At 49.7% G+C, this 19,205-nt stretch overlaps 1 protein-coding gene across 2 annotated transcripts in view; it reads right to left on the bottom strand.

Annotated features, from left to right (window-relative positions):
- Positions 1 to 19,205, bottom strand: part of LOC130110130 (carboxyl-terminal PDZ ligand of neuronal nitric oxide synthase protein-like) — a 422,458-nt gene that overhangs the window by 7,523 nt on the left and 395,730 nt on the right. For both annotated transcript variants that reach the window (XM_056277124.1, XM_056277125.1), the window contains exons 11-12: positions 3,129 to 3,325; positions 510 to 634 (exon numbers count right to left, since the gene is read on the bottom strand). In XM_056277124.1, coding sequence (XP_056133099.1) covers positions 510 to 634; positions 3,129 to 3,325 — 322 coding nt within the window. The remainder of the gene's footprint in view (positions 1 to 509; positions 635 to 3,128; positions 3,326 to 19,205) is intronic.

Here is a 19,205-nt window from a genome sequence, read left to right as displayed (position 1 = left end):
AATCCTGAAGATTTTCTTTTGTGCCCTTGTGCTCTGCATGGACCTCCCTCCCTCAGGTTCGCATCGACCGTATATAACTCCTGTGTGACCTGAGCTCTGCTCCCTCTTTTTCTCTCACACACAGGGTGAAGGGGTGACTGGAATGTTGCGCCTAATGTATTCCTTTAACAAGAAAACCCAAGTACCGTGGGTGTAATACCGGCTGCCATGAAAGTTGGCACGACACAGCTGGAGTACAATCTCTTGAGCAGCGCACCTATCCAAACATTTTAAGAATTCAAACTGGCTGTCTAAAAAAAAAAAATCATGTCTGACTGCTTTATCAAGTCAACCTGTTGTTTCTTGACCAGTACCTGGTGGCTCTGCTGCTGAATCTGCTTGTTTGTCTCTGCATGTATGTTATTGTATTCTTGATCGAGTTAAATAAAGCAGCGTTGAGTTTCGATGTAATTTTTTTTCAGGCCATTCAAGCCTTTGAGAAAAACATTCCTGTGTGTGTGTGTTAACACCTGTTAGTCGTAGTCTGGTTGAGCTGTTCCATGCAGCTCCACACGACTCCAACGTTCTTGTTGACCTCTGTGACCCCGATGTCTCCTAAGTGACTGGGCTCCTTTCTCCGTAACAGGTCATTGACCTGAGGTCAGAAAGTGGGAGGAGAAAAGAGTACACGGAAGTTTGAAAAACAAAGAGCTGGGATAATTAGGAGTTATGATGATCTCATCATAATGCATGATCAAAACGCGGAGTCGGTGTCCACGAGGGAATCCTATCCTGCATCTCCATTAAGCCGAGCACACGCCAAAGGATTCCAGCCAGGATTTTCAAGCTCATGAGGAAGCCATGAAGACATTAGCATGGATGTGTCACACTGAGTGTTCAAAATCCTTAAACACGCGCCTTGGAGTGGATTATCCCATTTACAGAAAGGTCACTTACCAAAGAGGAAAAATAAAAAGCATTCACTTATTTTTGGCTGAATGTTTTAGACTCAGAATTAAGAGGTTCTGCTTTATAAGGTTCTGAAGCAAAAGACAGCCCCTGAATGTTCCGCGTGTTGCTGTGGTTACGTAACAACCTAATGGCCAGCGTTGAATTTAGAACAGTGATTCAACTTGAGCCGAACTGTGTGTGTATTATAAGGCTTTAACGAACACCCTCCAGCCAATCAGAGACCGGTACTCCCTGTGAGCGTGGTATGAGGGTGTTTAATGTGAGGCGGACAAAGCCTCTTGTGATCAAGTCCGTTGCTACGTGTGAGAATATCCGACTGGTTTGACTTCAGTCTTGGCTCCTGTAGTGTGTGCGATGTTATGCATGGCGATGACGCATATTTCCATGCAGAGCCGTCAAACAGCCAATCACACAATGTGGGATCCCCCTGCCATTACTCGTCCTTCCTGTTCCCATAGTGTGTGCGCACAACCAGGATGGAAAAGAGGTCTGGATACGTGTGATGCTCTTCCGATACTTGAAAATCCTTCGGTGTGTGCTCGGCATTACTGGCTCAGCATTCCCAGAAGCCATCTGGAAAGATGAGTAGTTTTGCATGGTTCTGTGTTGATTACTCTGTGTGTGTGTTTTAAAACCACAATCCTGAACATTTCTAAATATCCTTTCTGGAAATTCTTTGACATTTGACCTCGGTCTGTCTGTAACAGGGATCGCATAGAAAATCACCCGGCAGTTCATCCCGATTGACTGTCACCCTAGAGAGTCAGAAACAGCTTTTTTCTGCCCGCCAACTGACGTACTGCGTCATCACTTGATGGAAAACATCCTCGTTTGGTGTGGGTTTCTATTCTCCGCTCTACTCTAAAGACACTATTATGTATAAGTGCTATGTTTTTGGTAGTGTTGTTTTGGATACGTGTTTTTGTCTTTTGGGTTGCACTGCTGTGGGCTGGGGGAAATGGAATTTCTTCCTTTGGTGTACGTAGTGCAAAAGATGGAATGACAAATTGTTCCTGGTTATATGTATGTATAAGTGCTAGTGTGATATTTTATAATCAAAGGGAATTTTATACTATATATATATATATAGTATAGTTATTCATGTCACAGTGACGAGGACCATCTAGTCATTCTGTAACGGATGACTGATGACTTGCACGACGATTAAGGTGAGGAAGAGTTGCGCATCATCAATCCCACTCTCTCGCCTGAGACCACCTACTACCTGTGGCAAGACTAGCGAGATGACTGGCAATGGAGACGGATGCAGATTTTTCCTCAGGTTTTCTTCCCGAAGCCTTTCCCGTATAAGAGTATACCCGCAAGGCAGCGGAGGTTTTAAATCAGAGTTTTCCTTCTAGGTGAACTGCCCGACAGGCTAACGAGCTTCATCTACCCAGAACAATATATATATATATATATATATATATATATATATATGACAGCTGATGATTGCTTATGGCATGAAACAGGCTTGTACTGTCTCAAAGAATTTACTTGACTCACTGGATTTTATATATGCAGCCATCCATTAGCTGAACCGCTTATCCTGCTCTCAGGGCCACAGGGATGCTGGAGCCTATTCCAGCAGTCACTGGGCGGCAGGCGGGGAGACACCCTGGACGGGCCGACACTGACACACAAACATTCATACCTAGGGACAATGTAGTACGGCCAATTCACCTGACCTACATGTCTTTGGTCTGTGGGAGGAAACCGGAGCCCCCGGAGGAAACCCACGCAGAGAACGACCCAGGGTGACCCACCAAGGTTGGACTACCCGGGGCTCGAACCCAAGACCTTCTTGCTGTGAGGCGACCGCGCTAACCACTGTGCCACCATGCCACCTATATATATATATATATATATATATATATATATATATATATATATATCACGATATCTGCTTAAATACTGTATACAAAAATACTGACGAATCCAACTGAAGTTCATCACATTGAACTGTTGGGTAATGTAAAGTACATCAAACCAACACTAGTTTAGTATTTTAGGTAGTAGATTCTCATTATCATCAACCTAGACAATAAAACTGTATGTCCCCCGATATGGCAATGGTGAATTATTTGCCTAGTCCTATCTTATAGCAGACGTGTTAAGAATACAGGATTTAGGCTCGGCAGAATTGTATGACGTGTTACTGGTTGTGTTGTGCCGACCTTTGCCCCCACAGCTTTGCCCAGGTTGATGGCGTTTTTCAGCCTCTGCTGCCCTCCGGAGGAGGGGCTGTCGAAGGAGGCGGCGGCCGAGCTGGGGTTGGCTGATGCTGGGGAGCGGCGAGCTAAATGCTGGGCTGGCCTGGAGCTCTGGGGACTCTGCTGCTGTGCCACCGAGTTCTCAAACATACTCTGATCGACTGGGGAAGGAGGGGAGGACAGAGAGAAGGAGGGGACACGGAGGTGAGGCAAAAGGGGGGAAACGGAGCAACAAAATGAAATTAGCGAGGTTGAATATGAAGATCAGGGTCATCGGCATTAATGGAGTGCAAGCACGAGTTGGAGCAAGGCTGCAGCGCCACAAAATGTAAACACGTGTGTGACGGGGACAGAGTGCACAACACCACGTACACACTTTCCATCATTTCATGTCGCTGCAGCGTTGCACAACATCACGCGGCGTTGCATCACCACAGTACGGTTTAACGGGATTTCAACTGGATGCGGAGAAGAAAAAAAAACAAAAACACACACATGGCAGCCAGGTGGCAGAGTAGTGAACCTCCTTCAGGGGCACATTGTGCATCACAAAATCATACACAAGTCACAAGACGGAGGACATGACGCATGCGCAGAAAGAAAAACCAAAACGGCGTCACTGAAAATGAGACAAACGGGCAGATATGCAAGAGGCCGGACACAACAAAAACAAAATGGCGGTTGAGGCATGTCAGTCTAGAAGGTGTCACGTCTTACCTCATGGAGAGAAACCTCTCTCGGAAGGCATTTAAGTGAGACATTAAAGTGTCTTAGAGTTCACATCATTTCAGAACCACCATCCCTCATACACACACACACACACACACACAGAGAAACTTACAAACTGTACATTTCAATCAGGAGGCTCGGCACTGGTTGGGCCGAAAACGAGCACCCTGGAGTTCTTTCTAGCGGCCTCCACGAGGAGCCGTGCCAGGGGAGGCGCCGCCTGGGGCGTGATAACTCCCACAAATACATTTCCTTGGCCGGATTAATGAAACAAAGTCTCCGTTGGAAATCAGACGGCGCACCAAAACGAGAGCGGAACAGGTGACCTCGACTCCGCTTTGCTCACATCACACACACACACACACACAGACACACACACGTATGTCACTCACAGCCCCATCTGGAAGATAAACTAAAACGCATTAGTTCAAGGTCGGTGAAAACGTGATCCAACACTATCGTTATGATTATCAACAATATACAGAGGAGAGGGGGATGATGGTGGAGGTAGAGAGGGAAGAAGAGGGATGAGGGCATGTTGGGGGGGGGGGGGATACATACAGATTAGAGAGCGGAAAGAGTTTTATTCAAACTGTTAAATCTGCGGCCAGGCTTCCTGTAGGAGAGAGAGAGAGAGAGAGAGAGAGAGAGAGAGAGAGAGAGAGAGAGAGAGAGAGAGAGAGTGAGAGAGAGAGGGAGAGAGAGAGAGAGAGAGGGAGAGAGAGAGAGAGAGAGAGAGGGAGAGGGAGAGAGAGAGAGAGAGAGAGAGAGAGAGAGAGAGGGAGAGAGAGAGCGTTCAGCTGCATTTGAGTCTCTAACCGTAAGAGTTGAGGACATTTTTGCAAACGGAGGACATTTGGGCTGGTCCTCCCTTCTTCAAAGGGCTATTTTAGGGGTAGGATTTGGTTTTAGCATTAGACTCAGGATTAGGATCAGAGTTAAGGTAAGGTTAAGGCTAGCCATGTAATCAGGGAGGGGCCACACAGGTACAGAGAAACTACCCCATGTTTGTGTAGCGGCACTCGCTCTCTCATAATTGTTGTGCTGAAATACATTCTTGTATTTTTGATTTAGCTTTTTTCTCCCCGATTGTGCCCGGCCAATTACCCCACTCTTCCGAGCCGTCCCGGTCGCTGCTCCACCCCCTCTGTCGATCCGGGGGGAGGGCTGCAGACTACCACACGCCTCCTCCCATACATGTGGAGTCGCCAGCCGCTTCTTTTCACCTGACAGTGAGGAGTTTCACCAGGGGGATGTAGCACATGGGAGGATCATGCTATCCCCCCCCCCCCGGACAGGTGCCCCTATTGACCAGAGGAGGCGCTAGTGCAGCGATCAGGACACACACCCACATCCGGCTTCCCACCCGCAGACACGGCCAATTGTGTCTGTAGGGACGCCCGACCAAGCCGGAGGTAACACGGGGATTCGAACCGGCGATCCCCATATTGGTAGGCAACGGAGTAGACCGCTACGCCACCCAGATGCTCATTTATCGTTTTATGTGCTTCTTCAAGATATCTAAACGACCGCCACACAGGTGATATGGCCCCCGAGTGACATCAGTAAGTGGGCTATGAAATACTGCCACCGAGTCCATCCCAACAACGGGGGCGGCATGTGTCTCCCCACTCCCCTCTAATGGAGAGGTAATGGACAAAAGTGAAGCAGCCTCGGGCGAGAGGTGTGGAAGGCCTTGTGAAGGTCACCAAGGCTTGTAAATGTGCCGTGGAAATGAATACGTGGACGCTCGCTCAGCGCCTTGCAGTGCCAGGAGCTGCATGTTTCCCATGGAACTACCGCTCGTGCTGGGCTCAAAGGCACAAAGGTGAACCCGACCAGCTGGAACTGAGCTCAGGTTCCATACCCAGCCCCACTCACGTCCCAACAGACAGGGGTTTACTTCCTCCTCTCCCACAACGCGCCTGTGCTTACTGGGAATCTCCCAGCTTTTACAAAGAATGTCTTCCTTCTTTTTTGTTGTTGCCGTCTTCCCTCTCACCGAGGCCGTGGGGGGAAGGATACGAAACCTATTTGGCCAGTACTGTGTTATCCACTATACATTTAAAGTCTGTACCAACAGCGAAGTGGGAGTCGACAGAGGAAGGGACTAATGGACAGAAACATGCAGACAGACAGCTGGATGGATGGAAATACTCGTATTTGGCCCGGCTCTCCAGTAACGTTACACCAGTTTCGGGGATTTATCTGGACATTGTGTTGCACACTGAGCAGCCTAACAGAAGCACAGTTTGTGCATGTACTGAAAAGTGATAAACGAACAAACACACAAACAAACGGTTATATAAAGAGGGCCCAGTAAGGTACTATGGGGATAATTAGTGAGACGATTAAGTTGCAAGTTAATAATAAAGCTTAGGGGATCTGCACTTCACACGGCTCCTGGGGCCTATTTGTTTAGTCCTCTAGGAGCCTGCACCGCTGGCAAAGCCGTGGGTGTGTTTGTGTTTGAGGGGGGGAAGGGGGGGGGGCTCTTAATTACAAGGATACCTTCGGGAGTCCATCTGTAATAATTAGTGTTCATTAATGCTAAAACGAGGCTCTTTCTTTTTCCTCTAGGGCACCTGAGGATAAACAGATTAGAGAAACTTGACGGCTTTTTTTCCCCCCTGTTTGTTTAAAAGGCAGACGTGAGAAATTGTAAAACAACCACACAACGTTAGTGTTATTTGTTGGCCTACGACGAAATCTGATTTATTATTTTTTTGTGAAAATGTGAGGCCACTACTATGTTGTGGCTCATTTATTAATGACACTGACAATGGCCAAAGGGGCAAATGAGGAATAAAGTTTTCAATAAAAATAAAGTACTTGCCACCAGTTACCTGTTTTAACTTGTTATACCCAATGTTCTTGGTTGGTTTAATCAAATTCCGTTGTTGTTGAGCGTAATTTTTTTTTTTTTTTTGCTTCGGGGTTTAATTTGACCTATTAGTTTTATTTTAATTAAAATACCGGTCATATTCCTCACCCTCGCATAACACCGTTATTTCACGTTGCACAAACTTTCAAAAAATTTCACCATCTCCAACCTTAGACTAAAAAGTCATTTGTCTCTTTTAAACACATTTCAGTCGACACTTTGCAACCTATTTTTCCCTCCCTGTACTGTTTACTAAGATATGACAGTTACAACCTCTTGTTACAGCCGTACTGAAATCAGTTATCACATTTAACGTCTCATCTGAAAAACTTAAACACAAAATTATAAAACATTCAGCACCACATTTTTATTTGAAAATGAACATTGGGGTTTTTTTTTAATACTTATGTGTCCATAGCTGTCTACAGAAATGTGTGTTGGAGGGTGGTCTAGTCCTCATTAATATTCATGAGCTGACCTTTGCGTGAGAAGTTGGTGGTAAAGGTGGGCCTGACTGGCTGTATTTTGATGAGCGTTTCTGATGGGAAAAAAAAAAACTTCCCCTGAGAGAAGCTGAACTAGGGGGCGCTCTTAAAGCGATAAATAGAAAAGCTGAATTCTACCTTTTCCAGGGCCGGATCATGACGTTAATGGGCCCTAGGCCTCGCCTCCATTTTGGGCCCCCCACCCCCCAACAACATGAAAAGTAAAATGCAATATATTAATTTGGCGTGTAAGTGTCATAGGAATTGTTGATATGTTAAAAAAAATGCTACTAATAAAATAATACTTATTTTTTAAATATATTTCCCCCCTTCCCCCATAATTTTGGGTCCCCCTCGGAAATTTGGGCCCTAGGCCTGGGCCTTGTCGGCCTATGCGGAGAGCCAGCTCTGACCTTTTCTACTTGTTTCTTAGTAAACAGTACAAAACACATGATGATTTAAGTAATAAGTGATGTTGGAAAACATCAATTTAAATTTTGGTCCAAATCTGACATAATTGCTTTACTGTCAGTCCACCGGCTTAGTTACTCCCCAACTGAGAAGAGCAACAAAAAGAAAAACTCATGGCTGCCAGCGTCGACAACAGACAGACAGAATGTGTGTCTGTTGTCCCACTCGTCAGCAGCCGGCTGTTGTGAAGTGGGCCTGTTAATGAATCAAACGGAAATCGACCCTGAAGAGAAAAGTTAATGACCGTTGTCGAGCAAATGAACTACAACACTCATATGCATTACCGGGGATGACCGTTTTATTCTCCCAGGAGATGAATCCGAGGGAAAGTGTACAACTTTCCGTTCGCTCTGGACGGCTTTGTGCGATTGTGAAGACAAACGAAGTGCAGGTTGAAAGAACTATGTGACGAGTCTGCCTCCGCTTCAAGAAAGACTTGTTCCTGCTAACAGACAGTGACTGCTGGGATGACAAGAGGCACATGAGGGAATTTGGGGTGGACTCTCCCAATTAACAACAAATCCAAGGGTCTGTGCTAGAGGAAATGGAAGGTGACGTGCTGTTTTGACGTGGGACTTAAGTGACACCGGATTTAGACGACCACCGTTCCCGTTTAGATTCTGAACACGTGTTCCTCCCACAGGGTTTGGCGATCCTTGAGTCACATTTTAATTATATTTTTGCAACCTATGACTTTCTAAGTTGGCTCTAAACACTACCAGCAGCTAAATTTCTGCATTTAAGACATCGCTGCATCATGTCTCGATGGCACGAATTTGTATCGACTATCGGAAGATGGACATGAAGTAGGGTTTTTTACTGCTGGTGTCTCAAGACAGGTTTAGTACGACATTTGCGTTCCCCAGCTTGTGACCATCCCTTCTATTAAGCCGTTTAGTCTGTCGAAGCCCATTTTTCACTTTAGATTTCAGCTTGGCAAATGAGTAAATAGCTAAAACCGCTGCTTAAGTAGGCTGTAAACGTGGAGCTCGGTGATGAATAGTCGTTCTCAAAATGTTGACATCAAGAATAGTGGAACAATTGTCAGCTCTCGATATGCGATACCCCGGTTCCACTTTGGAAGTTCCTCAAGAACTTTTCCAGCTATTTTCCCCACAGAAGCTGGTTAAATAATTCATGACTGTCAATTTCATAGTTGCTAGACCCCCCTGCCCCCCCCCGCTTTTTCTACCCAATAGAATTTTGGCAAATTACTCCACTCTTCCGAGCTGTCCTGGTCGCTGCTCCACCCACTCTGCCGATCCACCACATGCCTCCTCCGATACACGTGGAGTCGCCAGCCGCTTCTTTTCACCAGACAGTGAGGAGTTTCACCAGGGGGCCATAGTGCGTGGGAGGATCACGCTATTCCCCCCAGTTCCCCCTCCCCCCGAACAGGCGCCCTGACCGACCGACCAGAGGAGGCGCTAGTGCAATGACCAGGGCACATAACCACCGCCGGCTTCCCACCCGCAGGCTCAGCCAATTGTATCTGTAGGGATGCCCAACCAAGCTGGACGTAACACGGGGATTCGAACCGGCGGTCCCCATGTTGGTAGGCAACAGAATAGACCACTATGCTACCCGGACACCCGTCACTAGACTATCTTATGCTGTTTTAAACCAGCCGCCTGACTAAAGAAGTGACTATCAAGACCTCCAGCGACAAAGTCCCCAACATATCAAAGGTTTCCCCTTCGAGTCAGTTGGTACACTGAAGGGCATTTTTCACTGACAAATCTCATCGTAATTAGGAATAATGATTGAACATGATTCAATCACGATTATAGCTTTCATCATGTGGAGCCGGACATTGCCAGAATCATTTCGCCCCTTTCAAAGAGCAGCCCTGTGACTCTGACAGGGAGTCAGCATGAGGCTTGCAATTACCACCGGCCTGCCCTGGCAGCATGGATCAAAGAGCCCAGCTCTGAACCTGGTTCTCAGCTGAGGGTAACCCTCTTGTGACTCACACGCCAGCCACACACACGCACTTCTCTCCGGACACTCGCACACACATTTGAACACACAAGCCAAATATCCAAATCCGCACATGTGGGCTCACGTGCACAGCGATCGAGTCGGAGAAGTGGTGTGTGAGGCATGATGTTTTCCTGTGATGGAGCTGGACAGGGATGAAGTGGCTGAGGCACCACTGACTTGAGACATCCGGAAATCAGAGCAGAGCTCAAAAGGCAAGGGGGCGTAAATACAAACTCGGTCAAACTTTCTGTAAGACACACACACACACACACACACACACACACACACACACACACACACACACACACCATAGTTTTACCTTCCAACTAATTCAACTAAGTCTCATGGCTGCTTGTATTCTGCTGTATGTGTGGTCACATGCTGAGATAAATAAGAGATGGAGAGAGGCGATAAAGAGAGGCAGAGACTCTGCCTCTGCCTCTCTTTATGGGCGGCACGGTGGCGCAGTGGTTAGTGCGGTCGCCTCACAGCAAGAAGGTCCTGGGTTCGAGCCCCGGGGTTGTCCAACCTTTGGGGTCGTCCTCTGTGTGGAGTTTGCATGTTCTCCCTGTGTCTGTGTGGGTTTCCTCCAGGTGCTCTGGTTTCCTCCCACAGTCCAAAGACATGTAGGGCAGGTGAATCGGATGCACTAAATTGCCCCTAGGTTTGAGTGAGTGTGTGTGTGTGTGTGTCGGCCCTGGGTGATGGCCTGGCAGCCTGTCCAGGGTGTCTCCACACCTGCCGCCCAATGACTGCTGGGATAGGCTCCAGCGACCCTGAGAGCAGGATAAGCGGTTCGCATAATGGACGGATGGATGGAGACAGAGAGAGAGAGAGAGAGAGAGAGAGAGAGAGAGAGAGAGAGAGAGAGGACGGAGAGAAGACGGAGGCGGAGATGAAAGAAATCAGAGAAAGAATAAGAAGAAAACTGACTAATAGAGGACGAAAGAGAGACAGACTGAGCAAAGGCAGGGCGTTCATTAAGTTTTAGATGCCTTCATTATAACATCAGTGTTTTCAGTGGGTGGTCTTTGTTGGAGATGGTGGGGGGCTGATGGAGTAGTGTGGGACCGGCTTAACGTCAGTTCTTTTTATTCTCATTTGACCGGGCTGGACTGACACACGAGGCTCTCCAAAGTCTCTCTCCCTTTTTGCCACATTTGTGTAATGAGCTTTATTTCCCCACCCTGTGTTACCTCCAACTTTAAGGAGAATTACTGGCAGCCCTGACATGGTGGCACATGTGTGTGTGTGTGAACACAACGCCAACTAATCTACCTGACTATGTGACAGCAAAATACACACAGGAAGCTTGCTTTGGGGAAAAGCCCTCGGACATGGATGAAGGTCTTTCAACAAGAGGACGACTGCACGAAAGCTCGACGTTGAACAAAATGAGCAGACAGACGGGCGAGGGTGAGACAGAACATGGATATGAGTAAAACCTGGGAACAAGCCAGGACTGGGAGAAAGGAAGGAGGATATAAAAGAAGGGCAGAATGGGAGAGAGAGAGAGAGAGAGGATGATACAGGAGATTGTGTCGGATGTGTTTTTGTGCCTCCATCCTCATCCAGATCAATAATTCATCTAGCTATTTGCCACATCTCTGTTTGCACGACCACACAGGTCGTTTTCGGGTGTGTGTAACTGCCGTGTATTGGGGGGGGGGGGGACAAGTGTGTGTGAACAAACGTGACCGAAGAGAAGAACTTAAAGTGTAACTTCTCCTCCAGGTCTGAGCCTAGGTCAGACCTGGACAAGGGGGCGTAGAAGTGTGAGGCAGGAGTAGCTGAGGAGATCCGCGAGAAGGGCCTGGCACATGTCCGGAGTCGCTGCCGCACACCGCCGTGGTCGCCTCCCCCGGCCCGCCTTCTGGCACGGTGTCAAGACACCGGCCTGCAAAGGCGACCCGACGCGGATTGGGTAAGTCCCAACTGGTCGACTCTACGATGACCAGACATTTCACTGGCCTTGCAAGGTTCAGGGCTGATTTAAAGCAGTAGAGGGCATGCTGAGCCATTTTCAACCCATGAAATGCCGGTTTCATAAATTTGGTAAGAAATATCGGTATCGAAACCGGCCTTGATGTGTTTCATCACTGTACAGTTGAATCATTCAGTATACAGCTCAAAAACCACGTTTAATGTCAGGCGTCCAGGTAGCGCAGCGGTCTATTCCGTTGCCTACCAACACGGGGATCCCGGTTCGAATCCCCGTGGTACCGCCGGCTTGGTCGGGCGTTGCTACAGACACAATTGGCCATGTCTGCGGGCGAGAAGCTGGATGTGGGTATGTGTCCTGGTCACTGCACTGGTGCCTCCTCTGGTTGGTCGGGGCGCTTGCTCAGAGGGTAGAATAGCGTGACCCTCCCACATGCTACGTCCCCCTGGTGAAACTCCTCACTGTCAGGGGAAAAGAAGCGGCTGGAGACTCCACATGTATCGGAGGAGGAGGCACGTGGTAGTCTGCAGCCCTCCCCGGATCGGAAGAGGGGGTGGAGCAGCGACCGGGACGGCTCGGAAGAGTGGGGTAACTGGCCAAGTAAAATTGGGGAGAAAAAAAAAACAGGTTTAAGTGTTGAGCCCCTCTAAAGAACGAGTGCGGAGGCTTCTCTGTTACTGTCACACAGACTTTTTTGAGCGTTTGTGTCGACTTGACACCATCTCTGGATGTATTACTAATAAGAGAACTTCAACAGAGCGAAGCTTCTCCACGTCTTACCCTGTATCGCTAGGTAAGGTCATGCAGAGTCTAACTACTATTATTTGTGACGGCAGTTACCCAATGCTAAGGGAAGCAGTTTGAGTCGGGGGGGGGGTGATGGTGACCTCTGCCCTCCAGAGACATTTCATTGGCCACCATTAGTGGCCCCCTGTTCAAACTGGAGAATTATGGGTCACTTAGCTGTCACCGTCAATGATTGACCACCCCTTTTAATCCTACATGCAATTAGAAGTATGAGTTTGGAGCCGATGCTGCAACCGCAAATTGAGGAATAAAAGGAGTGGTACCACCAACCGAAGCCTGGGGAAAACTACGGCCGCTCCCGAGTCCCGAGCCACTTCCAGTCATTCAAAGCTCCTCCAATTAAGCATGAATTTCAAGAGACTGCAAGCCGCACCAGCCACTCTGAATGTGCTTCATAACATATAGGTGGTAATGAGCGGACTGTGGGCAGTCCTAATTTACGTATCACAGCGACTGAGCTGAAAGTAGACCGAGCACGGCGTCGATGACGATGGTACAAGGACGTGATCTCTAGGCCGAGAGACGATTCAGATTCCTTTGAAAAACCTTTGTTTCGTATGCGCTATGAGCAAGGCTCAGTGTTTTCGGTTTCTATTTTTCAAAGCCATCCAGCATGCCGAATTTCGCCACAAGAGGGCACTGTTACGTAACCTCACACGAACAGGAACAACTTTTGGATCCGCCGAAACATAAAATCCGGGTGAAAACCAGTTTAAACCGATCTGCTCCTTTTAAAAAAATCTGGATATTTTTCGCTGAAAATCGGTAAAAACCGAAAACGCTGAGCCTTGACCAGGAGATATTAACTATTTAGTTGCACTGCTCCATTTGCATTAAGCAAGTGGCTGTGCACCCTGTGTCTTTATCAATACGCAGAACCACACTGATTCTTTTTTTACACATCTTCATTCAAGGTCACAAAAAAAATAAAGCGGCTGAAATGAGTTTCCTCCGTAGGATGTCTGGGCTCGGCCTTAGAAATAAGGTGAGGAGCTCGGACATCTGGAGGGAGCTCGGAGTAGAGCCGCTGCTCCTTCGTGGCGAAAGGAGCCGGTTGGGGTGCGTTATTATGGATCCCACTGCTTTTCTGGGCAAGACACGCCCTGTGAGCATCCAGGCGCTAGGATTCCAGCAAGACCCACCCCTACTCTGCCTCTGATTAGCTAACGTTAAACCTAACTCTGCCCTAACCCTAACCCTAACCAACCCAACCAACGGAGGCAATGAGTACTGGCCAATCAGAGGCAGAGTGCCCAGAAAAGCAGTGGGATCCATAATAACGTGGTTGGGGTGATTCGGGCATCTGATTAGGATGCCTCCTGGGCGCCTTCCTTTGGAGGTTATCCGGGCACGCCCAACTGGGAGGAGACCCCGAGGTAGACCCAGAACTCGCTGGAGGGACTACATGTCCAACCTGGCCTGGGAAGGCCTTGGGATCCCCCCAGGAGGAGCTGGAGGCCGTTGCTGGGGAGAGGGACGTCTGGAGTGCCCTACTTAGCTTGCTGCCCCCGTGACCCGACCCCGGAGAAGCGGCTGATGATGAGGAAAAGAAAAGAAAAAAATACAGGGGGGGGGGGGGGGGTGATGTTCCAAGAAAAAACTCAGAATTAAAGTCGTAAATTCATAAGGGGGAAACAACAACCTCGGGTATTCCCTGAGATTAAGGTTCACGAGGAAAAAAAACTTATTTTTTTGTCAAGGAACCACATCGCTTCACTTTTCAAGGTCGGATCCTCCTCGCCACACCGCGGAGGCTGCGGCTTGCTGTGTGTTACGCCTGCAGTGGACGACCTGATCAAATTATACTTTGCAATCAGATTTAGCAATAAGCAAATCCTCGTGATTTCAGCCCAGAATCATCGTATCATCATCATCATATCATCACAAGCATCTGGACTGTGAAGGCACGCTGCCGTGAGCTGGGCCTCCGGAGGAAAACACACTGACTCGGATGAGGCGACAACTTTTGTGCATCAGGAACTGCAGCGCAACACAAGGATATCTACGGGCAATTCAAATGGGGTTTGTGGTACAGCTGGACACGACCGGACAGATCGTTACGTTAACCGAACCTCGAGGCGTGTGCGGCGTCTCAAGTGCCGGCGGTGCAACGCCAAAGGGCCGCATGCTCGTAAGCTAACGAACCGAGTATGTGAAAGAGAGGGAAGACGGGTTTCTATACTTTTCGGCCCTCCGGTCAGATTGTCTTGAAACACGGTTATGGCCAGAAGAGGAAGACTGGCTAGAGGGTTTGCACAAAGAGAACTCCCCCCTTTCTTAACAACGTGCCATTGAGCAAGGCGCTAACAGTAAATGTGTGTGTGTGTGTGTACATACACACAGGGTGTTGTGATGCGTCTAGTGCAGCAGTGTGTAGTTGGAGGGAAGGTGCATGTGTTCTTCCAACCCGCTTGTGTCCTTCCTGCCCTTAGCTTGCTGCCGCTGGCTAGCCTCTGTGGCGAATAGGGAAGCATGCTAGCGTGTAAGCCTTCCCTTGCCAGTACATAGCCTCTCCTTCACCAAGACTCCTGCCAGGCCTCCTCGTGGCCACACGTGGTAACTGGGGTCTTGCGGCCCCAGGCTAACTTGGCAGGGGATCTCGGAGCAGCAGTGGGCCCCAGAGATATGGTGTGCAGGCCCACCCTGGTGGACACGCCCTGGCACCTATCAACCACTGCCCCGCTGCCTTGTGGGTGAGTCTGGGGAGACATAAGGCTAAGGGAGCTCACCCCAACAGAAAAGCAAGCTGTGGCGGCACGCTTCGAGGCGGTTTCCGAAAAACCGGATTTCCGGCAGCCCCCTGCAGTTGTGTGGAGGTGCCGGTCGTCTAGGGATCCTCCTTGCCATCGGATCCATCTCCTCTACAATCAAGTCATGTGGTGTTGGGAGAAGCGCACCCCCCATGCCACTTTAAAAACCATCTCTGCTGCAGGTATCTTCTGCTATCCGAGTCCTCAAAGGACCCACAGATAGAAGAAGATGGTCATCATCGGGCACCATGGACAACCAGCAAGCAACAGTAAATGACAGTCGCACACTGTGCGAAAGTGCCGATGCAGCTGTGATTCACGGTGTACAGCAGTTGTGCAAAGTGTGTGTACGTGTGCGACTTTACATAAGTACCCTTAAACGAGCCCAGTTGGACAACATTTTTAAACACTTCAGCACAGCGGGGCTGCACGCACAGGTAAAGACTGGCCGTAGAAGCTACACACGTATTTAACACAACACAGGCTGAAAACGATCTGAGGCGTTTCATCTCGTCCAGCATGTGTCTCTTGTTACGCCACTGATGGGCGCTTGCCTGCCTCTCTTTACGCCTCTCCTCCTCCTCCTCGCTCGCCGTGTCAGCGGGACTTCTTGTCTCCTCTGAAGCCGACACCGTCTGTTGCACTAAGCTCCCATCTTAACGTCGGCTTCAACACAGACATCCGACAGCCAAGTTCAGCCTCTGTGTGTGTGTTCTTGTGCTTCTATCTATGTGGGGACCAATTTGAATTTTTTTGCTATGGGATTTTTCTCCCTTTTACTCTCCAGTTGTATCCGACCAATTACCCCACTCGTCCGAGCCGTCCCGGGCGCTGCTCCACCCCCCTCTGCCGATCCGGGGAGGGGCTGCAGACTACCACACGCCTCCTCCCATACATGTGGAGTCGCCAGCCGCTTCTTTTCACCTGACAGTGGGGAGTTTCACTAGGGGGATGTAGCGTGTGGGAGGAGGATCATGATGCTATCACCCCCCAGCCCTCCCCCCCCCCGAACAGGTGCCCCGGCCAACCAGTGGAGGCGCTAGTGCAGCGACCAGGACACACACCCACATCCAGCTTCCCAACCACAGACACGGCCAACTGGGTCTGTAGGGACGCCCGACGAAGCCAGAGGCAACACAGGGATTCGAACCGCCGATCCCCGTGTTGGTAGGCCACTACGCTACCCGGACGCCACCCAATCTGGAATGTTTCACCGTCGCAGTGAAGAGATTTTTGCACAGTGAGGACATTTTGGCCAGTCCTCACTTCTTCAAGGGTCTTATTTTGGAATCAGGATTTTGGTTTAAAATCAGAATTAGCATCTGGTTAAAGTTAGCACGTAGCTCTGATGGTTAAGGTTCGCATTGAGGGCTAGGAAGTGAATGCAGTCAGTGAGGGGTCCTCACAAAGATAGCAGTCCGTCTGTGTGTGTGGAGACAGGATGGCAAGCCAAGTTGCAGATTTCATCATCATCACATCATCATCATCATCATCACATTTACACCATAGATGTGACATCAGTGGTGACACTGGAGCTGCCTGTTCCGTTAGCTGTACACCGCTCCGGATTATGTAGCATCCCAAGCTGCCGCTCACCATCGCCTCGAGCAATGCACCATGGGATTTATCGAAGCAGCCCGCTACCGCGCTCGGTCGTCGGGGCACAGCCGGCATTCAGTCTGAACACGACACGAAGGTCTTTTCCGCAAGTCCCCAGCGCCTACAAACACGCCGGCGCTCATCTTCGCAGACGAGCGTGCGAATGAACCGCAGGAAATACCCCGCGTGGGGCCGGGGGGAAAGGCCGGGGGGCGCTGCGGAGCGACACCATCCAGCGGCCGATACGCAAATCGACAAAGCGGACACGCAGTCCTGCAGGGAGGCGAACGCGCACGCAGGGGCGAGGAGGCGGTGGCCTGGACAGGCGGCCCGGCAGCGGGTTTGTTAATGTGGCGGTGAAGAGGTTTTCTGGCACGGGGTTGGCCGGCTCTATTCATTAACGCTCCGGTCAGAGGATTAATGCTGCGGCTTTTAAAGGCCTTCACTCCCTCTGCTCTGCTGGTGCAGACACCATCATTAATTTCCACACAGTGTGTTGTGTGTGTGTGTGTGTGTGTGTGTGTGTGTGTGTGTGTGCGCCCCTGTCAGCAGTATTTAATAGTGACAGCACAACCTTAGCTAACCTCTCACAGGTAGAGCGCACTGTTTGCTGATGCCTTTCTGTGTGTGTGTGTTTGTGTGTGCGTGTGTGTGTGTGTGCGTGCACCTTTTTGTGATCCAGTGTGTGTATGTGCATGTATCTAGACAACCACGTCTATGTATTGAAATCCTTGGGCCACGGTTGGCTAGTTCCAAGCAAGAGGAATTATCAGCGGGTCTGACTGAGCCCCCGTATGTGTATACTGGTGTGTGTGTTCGTGTGTGTGTTTGTGTGTGTGTGTGTGTGTGTGTGTGTGCGTGGGTGTGGAAATGCTTTCGTTCCTGAAGGTGACAGCCTGGTGACAGCCTGTACTTGTAAAAAGCGGCATCGATCTGAGCTGCTCCCAGGCTGCCCAGATAGTTAACCCCGGTTTCCAACGACGGATGGCAGCAGAGGAGAAATCAATTGGCCCCGCCCGACGCCGCTCCGTTTTGTCACACACGCCGCCTCCGGCCCTCACGCACCACAACACACCCTGTTGGACAACTCATTCATGCAAATGGGCCAGAGCGAGAGAGGAAACAAGAGGCGGCATTGTAAATCTACCGTTCGTGCCCGGTCCGACGGCTGGTGTTCACAACTTCGCTCGCCTAAACAAACACACAACACGCTCCCGTGCAAATGCATGTGCCAAGCGCACACGCCAACCGGCTCCCACGGAGACGGAGCAGCGACAGGCCGGAAGAGTCAACCAACTGTCTGACTACCAACATGGGAGCCCACACACACACAGACACACACACACACCTTAGTCTTGCTTTACCTCTACTGTATCTCATGCATTCATGACAGGTGAATTACTGAATCAATACTCAGGTGAAAGGGTGGGAATGAGGGGCGCCCGGGTAGCGTGGCGGTCTATTCCGTTGCCTACCAACGCGGGGATCGCCGGTTCGAATCCCCGTGTTACCTCCGGCTTGGTCGGGCGTCCGTAGACACAATTGGCCGTGTCTGCGGGTGGGAAACCGGACGTGGTCGCTGCACTAGCGCCTCCTCTGGTCGGTCGGGATGCCTGTTCAGAGGGCAGGGGGAACTGGGGGGAATAGCGTGATCCTCCCATGTGCTACGTCCCCCTGGTGAAACTCCTCACTGTCAGGTGAAAAGAAGCGGCTGGCGACTCCACCTGTATGGGAGGAGGCATGTGGTAGTCTGCAGCCCTCCCCTCCCCCCCGGATCGGCAGAGGAGGTGGAGCAGCGACCGGGACGGCTCGGAAGAGTGGGGTGATTGGCTGGGTACAATTGGGAAGAAAAGGAGGGGGGGGGGGATAATAAAAAGTGTGGGAATGAGTTCAAAAGTTAATAGCCTGTCACTTGATATCTCTCTCTCTCCCTCTCGCTCTCTCTCTCTCTCTCTCTCTGTCTCTCCCTCTCTCTCTCTGTCTCTCTCTCTCTCCTCTATCTGACAGGAACCCCCCCCCCCCTCTTTCCTGGAATAGGCGTTATTCTGTTCTAGTCGAACTTCTCTACACTACACAATATCCAAGGCTCAGCGTTTCCGGTTTTTAGTTTTCAAAGCCATCCAGCATGCCGAATTTCGCCACAAGAGGGCACCGTTACATAACCTCACACGAACAGGAGCAACTTTTGGATCCGTGGAAACATAAAATCCGGGTGAAAAGCTGTTTCAGAAACTGGGTATTTTTCGGTGGAAATCGGTAAAAACCGAAAACGCCGAGCCTTGACAATATCTATAAAAGCTATCACTCTTTCGACAAACTAAAAAAGTAAAACATCGGGTCTGAATCAGGAAGCGGGGCAGGCTAAGCTAGCTGCTAGCTAGCCCATGCTGA

Source organism: Lampris incognitus, chromosome 3 (genome assembly GCF_029633865.1).
Source record: "Lampris incognitus isolate fLamInc1 chromosome 3, fLamInc1.hap2, whole genome shotgun sequence".
Classification (NCBI taxonomy): Eukaryota; Metazoa; Chordata; class Actinopteri; order Lampriformes; family Lampridae; genus Lampris; species Lampris incognitus.
Note: the sequence above shows the minus strand (reverse complement) of the source record. Positions and strands in the feature narration are given on the sequence as shown.